Raw genomic sequence first — 10986 nt, forward strand, 5'->3', positions numbered from 1 at the left:
ACGTGCAAGCGCGCGATCAACTAAAGAACTCCTGCCCCTCCCCCAATTTAACTCCTGCGTCGCGCATCTGCCCTCCCCGCTCTCCCGAAGCTATTCGGGCAGTGTCCGGAGCGCATCGGAGGGGGCTAGAATACCGCGTCCTCCTCTTCACCCGCGATATCGCCCGGCCTGACGCACGCGTGCTGACGGGGGAGGGGAGAGGGGAAGGCCGCTTCCGCACGCCGCTCGAGGTCCGGGCACCCGGGGGGAGATGCCGGGCCAGGGTCCGGTGTCCGACTGGACAGAATGCAGCTCTTCTGCAGAGCCTCCCGCAGTGGCCAGAACCGAGGGTGGCGGCGGCGGGTGAGGCTGAGGGGCCCTGACGGGTTAGGGAGGACGGCGACCGACCCTGGGTCGTGATCCCTAGTGGAGGAGGGGGTGGGAGTTGACTGCTCCAATAGACTGGTCCCCAGTGCACTGAAGCGAGAGGAGGGAGAACCTTTGTTGTGGCCGGGGTGGAACAAATGGAAGCCGACTCACAGTTTAGGGGAAGGGCTTGTGAGATAAGGTTGAGTGTTGGTGCAATGACTAAACGCGGTGATTGCGACAATTGCCTGGGTGCATTTTTCTGCCCCGAGGGGGCGCTGCGAAACCTGCTGGAAAATATGCCGTCTGGTCACAGGGTCTCTACAAAAAGAGGGGGTGGGGGATAGAGCAGAAAGGGAGGTTCAACGGAGGACTTCCAAGTCAATAAATCAGTGCCGTATGTGCGACATTAGCCACCTCCGTGTCCGAGGGATTCATAATGCCAATGAGACAGATAATTAGGGATATTAGAGGCACCTTGATCTTGATATTTTCTTCCCACATAAGTTTTTCTTCATAAATCCATTTTATTTTAAGCAGGGTGGGTTTTTTTGGTTTGTTTTTTGTTTTTTCATTGTTTTGTTTTGTTTTTACTATTATTTACTGGATGCTGAAGACAATTAGTCTTCGGTACCTCCTCATCCCTTCCATCAGTTATTACCTAAAAGTGAGAGCTGCCGGGTGTTTCTCTCCAATTCAGCACACAGTCATGGCTCCTGCCGTATAAAACAAAATGACCATAAGGTACTGAAGACTTTTAAAGATGTGGTCTTGTCTTTCTTTTCCGTTCATTACAGTGCTTGACAAAGTGTGGGATCCGAAATGTATCAAGAGATAAATGAACACTTGGTCACTGAATAAACGGAAGGAAGAGACAAGGAAGGGAGTTTTGTCTTAATTTGAAAAAAGAAAAAAGAACTTGTACAAACGTAGAAATATTCCAGACCAATTTATCAGTTCCAGTACACCTTAATTACATACAGTAAAGAACAAGATAGTCTTCTCCATAGCAAGTTACTTGATTAAAAATAAAGAGAGCAAGAAAATGCCACGGGTGACACAGAAGCCCAAACTACTTTATTGAGCTCAAAGTAGGAATTAGATTAAAAAGGCTATAAAAGTAAGACCAAATCTGGCTTAAAGTAAATCCTTTCTAGTATGGTAAAAACCTCAGATAACTCACTTTGAAAAAGCCCGGAGCCATTAGGATATAACCAGGAGGAGAAAATTTACAAGATGTTCTGTCTGATGGAAACATGAAAAGTAAAAAGCATACTCGATACTGCCCTTTTTCCATTTAAAATACTTTTTAGAAATACGTTTATTTATTTATTTTTGAGACAAAGTGTGCCTGTGCGCGAGTAGGGGAGGGGCAGACGCGGAGACTGGAGACAGAAGATTCCAAGCGGGCTGGGAGCTCAAACCCACCAACGAGGAGACCATCAGCTGAGCCTGAATTAAGAATGAGTTTCTCAACAGACTCAGCCACCCAGGCGTCCCTAAAATATGTGCTTTCTTTAATGTTTATAAAACTGTCAATTATTGCATATTATTTAAATCTTTTTTTCCCCAACAGATCACCTGGACTTTCTTATTATCAGAATTCCAAAGGTATTGGTGAGTAGAGCATATACAACAGATAATACCTATAAATAACACGGTTTAGAGATTTTGCTACAACTACAAACACAATGGAGTTTTAAAAATAGACTTTATTGGCATCCTGAGCTTAAAATTTTGGGGGGTGCCTGGGTGGCTCAGTCAGTTGGGCATCGACTTCGGCTCAGGTCATGATCTCACGGTTCGTGGGCTCGAGCCCCCCGTTGGGCTCTGTGCTGACAGCTCGGAGCCTGGAGCCTGTTTCAGATTCTGTGTCTCCCTCTCCCTCTGCCCCTCATGCTCTGTATCTCTCTCCTTCAGATATAAATAAACATTAAAAAGAACAATCCAGGTTTTTTTCTCTTGTTAAGATATCTAATATCAAGTATTTATTTTTTTAAAAATTGTTTCTTTTGACAGGAGTGCGCATGCACATGGGGGAGGGGCAGAGAGAGGGGTACAGAGGATCTGAAGCGGGTTTTGTGCTCACAGCAGAGAGCCTGATGCAGGGGTCAGACTCCAGAACCTTGAGGTCAATGACTGGAGCTGCAGTGGATGCTTAGGATGCTTAACCGACTGAGCCAGCCAGGCGCCCCCCACATCAAGCATTTTAAAAAGAGTACTTCAAAATAGCAATGAATCTGAAAAGAATTGTGTTTGTAACTGATGTTTGAAATGTCCCAGGTATGGCCTGGGGTTTATACACAAATTGAAGGGAAAAGTTCTGACTAGAATAACTTCAAAGGATGTGAGATATTTCTCATTGCTGCTGTTTTCCCTCTCACTTGAAATAAAGGATAAAACTGCTGGAATTAAGAGAGTAACACAGAACCCCAAAGGCCTCTCACTAATTTCTGGTTGCGGTGAGGGGAGCAATTTCAATTCTATGATGTATAAACTTAGATTCACTTTATTTTTCCTTGGAAATTTTATAGTCCTTACAGTTACCTCAGAAAAACACAGACGTGTATCAATGTATATGTACATAAAAATGCATATGTACCTATAAATAAAGTAGTTGCTTTGAAATGAAATTGCTGGATCATATGGCAATTTTATATTTAATTTTTTGAGGAACCACCACACTGTTTCCACAGCCGCTGCACCATTTTACATTCTCACCAGCAATGCACAGGGTTCCAATTTCTCCACATGCTAGCTAACACTTGTTTTCGTTTAAAAAAATTTTTTAATGTTTATTTTTAAGAGAGAAAGAGGGACAGAGCTCAAGCGGACAAGGGCAGAGAGGGAGGCACAGAATCGGAATCAGGCCCCAGGCTCCGAGCTGTCAGCTCAGAGCCCAACTTGGGCTCAAACTCACGAACTGTGAGATCATGACCTGAGCCGCTTAACTGACTCACCCAGGCGCTCCTGTTTTCATTTTTTCAAGTTTGTTTTTATTTATTTTGAGAGAAAGAGACAGAGAGCAAGCAGAGGAGGGGTAGAGAGAAAGGGAGACAGAATCCCAGGTTGGCTCTGTGCTGTTAGCAGAGAGCCCGATGCAGGGCTCAAACTCACGAACCATGAGATCATGACCTGAGCTGAAGTCAAGAGTTAGACACTTAACCAACTGAGCCACCCAGACACCTTCATTTTTTTTTTTTTTTGTGATAATTACCCTTATGGGTATGAAATGATACTTCATTGTTACTTTGTGTTTCCCTAATAGTGAGCATCTTTTCTTGTGCTTATTGGCCTTTTGGGTGTCTTATTTGGAGACATCCAGTCTATTCAAGTCCTATGCTCATTTTTCAATTGGGTGTTTGTCACTGAGTTTAACTGTTATCTTTAAATGTTTAATTTTCTGTGAAGAAATGCTACCAAGCTTTTGACAAGTTAAATGTTAGTCCAGGCTATAATACGCATCTCAGAAATAATGAATAGCAGGGACACAAAAGATATAGTCTTAGATAATTAGCCCACATTTACCACTCGAAAAAGGATTTAAAAAAAAATAAGCTTTTATTACTATAGATTCCAAATTATATTTTAAGGGTCATAATGACATAATTTCCAGATAATTGTTTCTTTGTTGGCAAACTAGTTAGTCCTTTAGTATGCAAATATAACACTTACTTATCTGCATTAACTCTCCAATTTGTCAAAATCTTTTTCTTTTTTTAAATTTTTTACATGTTTATTTATTTTTGAGAGAGGGAGACAGAGTGCAAGCAGGGGAGGGGCAGAGTGAGAGGGAGACGCAGAATCCAAAGCCCGCTCTGGGCTCCAGGCTCTTGGCTATCAGCACAGAGCCCGACACCGGGCTTGAATCCATGAACTCTGAGATCATGACCTGAGCTGAAGTCGGATGCTTGACCAACTGAGTCACCCAGGCATCCCTGTCAAAATCCCGAAGAAATAAATAACTAAAATTTAATATGTAAAATTGTAATGGACTTTGTTGTCAATATTGAAACAAAAGTGTGGTTATTTAATTCAACTTACTGAATATAAACTTTTAACTTAAAAATCTGTTCTGCCAGCTTTATTTGTAATAGCCTAAAACTGGAAACAACCCAAATGTCACCAACAGGTGGATAGATATATATCAAGAATAAAAAGGAATGAACTATTGTTACACATCACACAGATGGATTTCAGTATAATTATGCTGAGTGAAAGAAGCCAGACACAAACAGAATATATGCTGTATGTTTACATTTATATCAAACTCACGAAAATGCAAACTACTCTATAGTGATACTAACTGTAGTGATAGAAAGCACATCACTGGTTGCCTGGAGCGGGAGAGTGTGTGGGGACTTGGGGAGTGTTTCAAAGTGTTATTTCCTGGTTAAATTTCACCAGATACTGTTTTCCCCCAAACTGTTAATGAAGTTTTTACCCTAGATTAAGTTACTGATCTCAATATGTCTGAAACTGAAAACTAGCTTCATTCTCCTAGATATGTCTCAAATTGCATTTTGTATTAAAAGACTATTAGTCTACCCACATCGGTATTAAAAACATGAAATAACAGAAATCATGTAAAAATAAGTTTTGGTAAATTTCTGCAAAGCCCTTTGTGTTTTAACACTGCCTCATTAAAGGTATAAAATTTGTGTTATTCTATCTTCTATCTTGAGTTTAATACTAACATACTAAAATCAAATGAATGATAAAATATTGTTGTAAATCTTTAAAGTGCAAGTCTTACATGCACATTCTTGTCTAGTATAGTTTGACATACGATAAACTAAACAACATAGTTTGCATCTCACCTGAGTTCAAAATAATGTAGTCTATATATAATTTTATATATATATATATATATAGAGAGAGAGAGAGAGAGAGAGAAAATATTTGTAAATATCTTAGACTTTTGTATGCTCTAAAACCAAATGGCATATCATACAGCCTCTTGCACTTTAACAGAGTGACTCATATTCCTACTGCAGGGTAGTCAGGGACATGTGTAAATATATAGATATTAATAATTAATTTATTGAGTACATCTTTGCTCATGAAATTCACCTAATAATGTCCTGCCCACAGACAGAATCAAAGATGGACCCAACACACACATAGCCAAGCTGCAAGAGTTATGGAAAACTCCTCAAATTCAAGCAATTAACATCCCTAAATCAATGACAGATGCATCTTTTCTAAAGGTATGCTAACTAAATACCAATGCTTTATTTATTTATTTATTTTTATTTTATTTTTTTTAATTTTTTTTTCCAACGTTTTTTATTTATTTTTGGGACAGAGAGAGACAGAGCATGAACGGGGGAGGGTCAGAGAGAGAGGGAGACACAGAATCGGAAACAGGCTCCAGGCTCCGAGCCATCAGCCCAGAGCCTGACGCGGGGCTCAAACTCACGGACCGCGAGATCATGACCTGGCTGAAGTCGGGCGCTTAACCGACTGCGCCACCCAGGCGCCCCACCAATGCTTTATTTAAATGCCAAATTCTTTGTATTCAGAGCTGAACTTTTTATTGGAGATCTGCTGCTTAGAGGGTAAGGCACTTGAGAAGACAAGGTACACCCAGCATATTGTCTAAGACTCCATAAATATCTGTGGAGTAAACTCAGGAATGTATGCAAGGATTTTATCATTATAGATTTCTCATCATAAGAGTTCATTTAGGGCTTCATGATACTTGACATCTAATGTACCTTCACTCAGAAAGCTTAATGGCCCTGAGGAAAGTTACATTCCAGAGATGGAAACCCAAACTCCTAGATTTCACTGAAGGACTGCAAAATTAGAGGCAAGCTAATAAAGAAAATGGCAATAAGCATTTTATAACTGTTGAACCTCTATTACCTATTAAAGGTCATATCTGCCAGATGTGTCCCTGTTAGAGGAAAGCAAATTAAGGTTACAAAAGGTCTGTGCAAATTGGTCAGATTTTTTTGACCAGCATTTTGAGTTTTACTGAACTTATTACCTGTTCAGTTCAGTAAATCCCGTGTGTGTATACACACATACAGACACAGTGTAGCCTTGCATTTTAAGTGAGTGTTACCTTCTAAAATCAGCAAGTGAAAATCTTAAGTCAAAATTACTTTCATCAAAGACCGATAGACTATTCCCCAGTTTGTTCAACACAGTTATTCTTCTGGTGCTAGAAAAGACTATTTCTTTAGTTAAGACTAAGTAGAGTAGTTGAGTAGTTGAGATAACCACATGATACCTCAAAAATATTTGGAAGGTAAGATGCCCACATTCACTGAGAGGCACACAGGAACTAAGTCTCACTGACAGAACAGCAAATCTCTACTCTCCTTTTTTTTTTTTCCTTTTTAAACGTTTATTCATGTTTTGATAGAGACAGAGCATGAGTGGGGGAGGGGCAGAGAGGGAGGGAGACACAGAATCAAGAGGGAAGCTCCAGGCTCTGAACTGACAGCGGGGCTCGAGCTCACAGACTGTGAGATCAACCTGAGCCGAAGTCGGACACTTTACCAACTGAGCCACCCAGGTGCCCCAACTCTCCTTATTCTTCTAGATCACTGGTTCTCAAACTTCATTGGGCATTTGAATCACTTGAGTGCAAACAGGAGGCAGGGTCACTTGTACTGTTTAAATAGCCATTTCTTTCTTTCTTTCTTTTCTTTTCTTTTTTTTTCTTTTTTCTTTTCTTTTCTTTTCTTTTCTTTTCTCTACTCTTTTCTTTTCTTCCTTCCTTCCTCTCTCTCTCTCTCTCTCTCTCTTTCTTTTCTTTCTTTCTCTTTTTGGACAAATTAGGATAGTTGAATTGGAATAAATAAAAATACAGATGGTTCAGCTGTCCTGAACATTCAGCCTTTCAGATAAAGAATCTTGGCAACCTCTGTTCTACAATGCCTATAAACCTTGTTTGTATTTTAGCAGCCAGACCTCACCTTAGGCCAGAAGCGTTATCTGTGCAGCATTGCTAAGATCTATAATGCAAACTACCTGCGGATATTAATGAAGAAGCAGTATATGCATGTGATCCAGCGCAACTCACAAAAGCCAGGCAGGTGCACCTCATTCGTTTCTCACTAGTTCTGGCAAGAAACAAGAGGGCCTTCTAACAGCGCTGGTCTGTATGACAGGTATCTTCACTCATCACAGAAGCCGCCTCAGTTCTCGTTACTCACAAAAGCAGCATTACCCCTGCACCACATGGCGACACCAGTTGGAGAGAGTGGACTTGGGGCCTTCTAACATCGCAGCTGCACCTGCACCTGAAATGATCCTGCAACATTCACTCTGGCGACCAGTGAGAAACAAAGAAGGGTCTGTTTCTTACTGTTTAAAAGGAGGAAAATATATCCCAATTTTATCTGAAGGGTAGCTAAATGAGATGAAAGCTTGTTTCCTAATATGTTCATTTTGCTACATTCAGAGTAGGTTAGACAAAAAGCACAAAAGGATGTTATCTTATGGTCTCTTTACTGATCTGACTGGAATATGCCACTCCTTTTAGAACATCTTTTGTGGAATTGTAAAAATTTCTTGATCAGCTAGAAATATGGAAGACTGCCCTTTTTAGTAATTCCCACTCAAATTTAAAATAATACAAACACTTCCAAAAGGAGCATATGGTTGCTTCTGCACAGGGGACTACTATAAACAAAAAAGGAAAGAAAAAAGAAAATAAGCCTGATTATTCAACCTGTACTACAATAGTGAGCTTTGCATTTCAGGGTTAATAAGTCGCAGGAGAATTCAGAGATTGAAAGAGTCTTTTTGGTGATACTGGCAGCTTAATAAAAAGAATTTGTATGGTCTTCTACATGCATTAGACAGTTGTTCATTTCACTGGCTCCAATTAAGATACTTCTCTTTCTTACAGTTTAAAAACTGGATATGCATCCAAAACAAGATGTAAGTCACTGAAGATTTTTAGAAAACCAGGCAGACTGTTCATGCAATCAGGTAAATGTGGATTTTTTTTTTAATGTTTATTTTTGAGAGAGAAAGAGAGCATGAGTGGAGGAGGAGCAGAGAGAGGGAGACAGAACTCGGAGCAGGCTCCAGGCTCTGAGCTGTCAGCACAGAGCCTGACACAGGGCTCAAACTCACAGGCCGCGAGATCATGACCTGAGCCAAAGTCGGACGCTTAATTGACTGAGCCACCCAGGTGCCCCCCCCTTTTTTAAACACGGAATTTTAAAATAGCATTTTTAAAGATCTTATGCTAAAAAATACATTTTTTAAATGTTTATTTTTGAGAGGGAGAGTGTGAGCAGGAGAGGGGCAGAGACAGACAGGGACAGAGGATCTGAAGCAGACTGCACCAACAGCAGAGAGCCAGATGCAGGACTTTAACTCATGAACCAGAGATCATGACCTGAGCCAAAATCAGATGCTCAACAGACTTAGCCACCCAGGTGCCCCGTGCTTAAAAAATATTAACCCAATATAGTTTCATTTCTATTACAGAAGACATTAAAAATATAGAATATTATTTGCTTTTAATTCTCCAAATAAAATAAATATGAAATATAGTTTCTGCGTTTATCTAAATGGACATGCTGCTGAGGGGAGTAAAATTCAAGGCACTTCTAATTCTAAAGAAAGGTATTCATAATATCACGGTCGGAGACTTAACAGAGAATGAATTTCTGAGAACTCACAGCCACAAACATGAGTTTTTTAAGCCATAGCATTTTTATGAGATAGTGTCATTTTTGGATGGACAACATATTTTATATAGCATCATAGTTTACAAAGGGCTGTATCACCTATATCATTTTGTTTAATATTCAACAACCCAGTGGAAGCAAGCCAACCAAGTGACATTATCACAATTTTATGGGGCAACTCAGAAAAATCTAGACTTGGTAAGAATCAGCATAAAGGATCCTTCTATCACAAGTACAGAATACCACAAAATGAAAAAGGCAAAAGAGGAAGAAAGATGGAATGCTCAGAAGTATTCCTCAGAATTGATAACGTGGAGAGGACTAAGTGGAAGTTAAACAATTTCCTAGTTGCTACACAATGAGTAGAGAAGTGGGTAGGAAGGAAGTGGGGAAGTTAGGCCTTCTGAACTCCTGGCTCCTTGCTGTATGACAGTGCTGCTCAGCTCTGCTTAAATACCATAGTATACCTGTCCGAGGGAAATGGCAGGGGAAAAAGTAAGTCTGGGTCCAGAAAGAATAGCTGGATGAACTGCAGTGCAGACAGGGGGAAAGTGTCTGTGGTCACCAATGGAAGGGAGATGGGCAAGGACTTCAGGCTTACTGAGATGAGACTGCTGAAGCCGTAACTTTCGCATAACCAAGAGATTTTGAAAGCAAAGAGAAAACAAGACTCAGTAACAGAGAATTTGCTATAAGTTGCCCTGAATACAGTACTTACTAAGACTCTTATTTTACAAAGTTAAGAGATTTGGGGGAAGGGAGAAGTGATTAAGTTTTGAAAATTGCAGGCCATTTATTTCTGCGAAAGGTTATTACTAAGGTAGGCCATTTTGAAGGTTGTTCTTATGTACAGATCTCAATATTCAGGATGAAATACAACTTTATTTCCAAAACAGATATTATAAATTTATTTTCCTTTCAGTTTCTACAAATGATTCTGAATCATACATGAATGAAGAAAAAAAGGAAGAAGATTTACTAAATAAGTATATGCAATCAATGTCAATTGAAGAACAAGAACATGTGATGTTAACTTGACAATCTTGTCTTGTGAGTCAATGAGGTGCCAAAGGTGGGGGGTTGGGGTTGTGAATTGTGTCCTCTCTCTACATTTAGGATAGTATTGTTATTCACCAGTAAGTCATTAAGTAATTTTAGTTTGTTCAGAAACTTTTACAACAGTGTAATTGGTTTGATGTAGTTCCATGTGCTAATTGATACTTGTGTAATAAAATTTATGTGTAATATTTGCTTGTATTTCTAGCTAGATACAATTAAAAATTTTCTTGTGGCTTAAGATTGAATTATTTTTCTTTAACCCTGAGAGGTAAATTGTATAATTATTTTTCTGCTTACAGTAAGTCCTAAAACAGCAACATTGGAATTCCCTACAAATTATTTTCTTGACTGGGCTAAGGAAAGCCCTGAAATATCCTGATACAGAACAGCACTTGATAGACATAGCACCCTGATTTGTAAAGAAGGTGCTTAATAAGTATTTGCTGCTTGAAAACAACTTAAAAATATCAATTTGTCCTATTTTATGAAAACTGCCACACACACACTTGGCCTCTCAAGCTAGAGTTGGGAGTAACTGTACTAATCAGAGGATTCTTTACATTATGTATTCACTCTAGTGTGCTTCCGGAATTTCTAAACATTACTGTTTAAAAAAATACGTATACACACATACACATAAACACACAGTTAAAACTTGAAAAATAGGAATAGGGCAATTTAAAGCAACAGTTTGAGGAATTATTGCTGATTTAATATGTCAATATAGTATATTCTTTGGAAAATCAAATCTGAGCCCAACATTATGACCCAGAATGTTGTAAGAAATGAGAGCACCCTGAAAGGTCACTCCATCTACCTCATCACTTTAATGCCTAGGTGCATTTAATTTCCTTTTATTTTTTATTTAAAATAATTTTTAACTTTATTTTTTTTATTTATTATTTTTTAATGTTTTATT

At 39.3% G+C, this 10986-nt stretch overlaps 1 protein-coding gene across 3 annotated transcripts; it reads left to right on the forward strand.

Annotated features, from left to right (window-relative positions):
- The first annotated feature begins 130 nt into the window (after positions 1-130).
- FAM216A (family with sequence similarity 216 member A) lies at positions 131-10305 on the forward strand. Of its 3 annotated transcripts, none has more exons than XM_019467487.2 (7): positions 131-342; positions 1922-1962; positions 5440-5555; positions 7264-7393; positions 7473-7656; positions 8216-8298; positions 9931-10305. In XM_019467487.2, the coding sequence occupies exons 1-7, from the start codon at positions 251-253 to the stop codon at positions 10044-10046; spliced, it is 762 nt and encodes a 253-aa protein (XP_019323032.1). In that variant the 5' UTR covers positions 131-250; the 3' UTR covers positions 10047-10305. The 3 variants fall into 3 exon arrangements, with proteins under 3 accessions (XP_019323032.1, XP_019323033.1, XP_019323034.1); XM_019467488.2 differs by having other exon boundaries at positions 7267-7393; XM_019467489.2 differs by having other exon boundaries at positions 1922-1956.
- Positions 10306-10986: the final 681 nt, after the last annotated feature.

The sequence above is a fragment of the Panthera pardus genome, unplaced genomic scaffold, assembly GCF_024362965.1.
Source record: "Panthera pardus isolate Hobbes unplaced genomic scaffold, ASM2436296v1 HiC_scaffold_15, whole genome shotgun sequence".
NCBI classification, from domain to species: Eukaryota; Metazoa; Chordata; class Mammalia; order Carnivora; family Felidae; genus Panthera; species Panthera pardus.

Excerpts from the sequence above, each read along its gene's own strand:
- FAM216A (XM_019467487.2), top strand. The coding sequence starts at position 251 with ATGCCGGGCCAGGGTCCGGTGTCCGACTGGACAGAATGCAGCTCTTCT. Across the intron at positions 7,394-7,472 it reads GCGCAACTCACAAAAGCCAG|GTATCTTCACTCATCACAGA; the intron begins GCAGGTGCACCT and ends TCTGTATGACAG. Across the intron at positions 8,299-9,930 it reads CAGACTGTTCATGCAATCAG|TTTCTACAAATGATTCTGAA; the intron begins GTAAATGTGGAT and ends TTTTCCTTTCAG.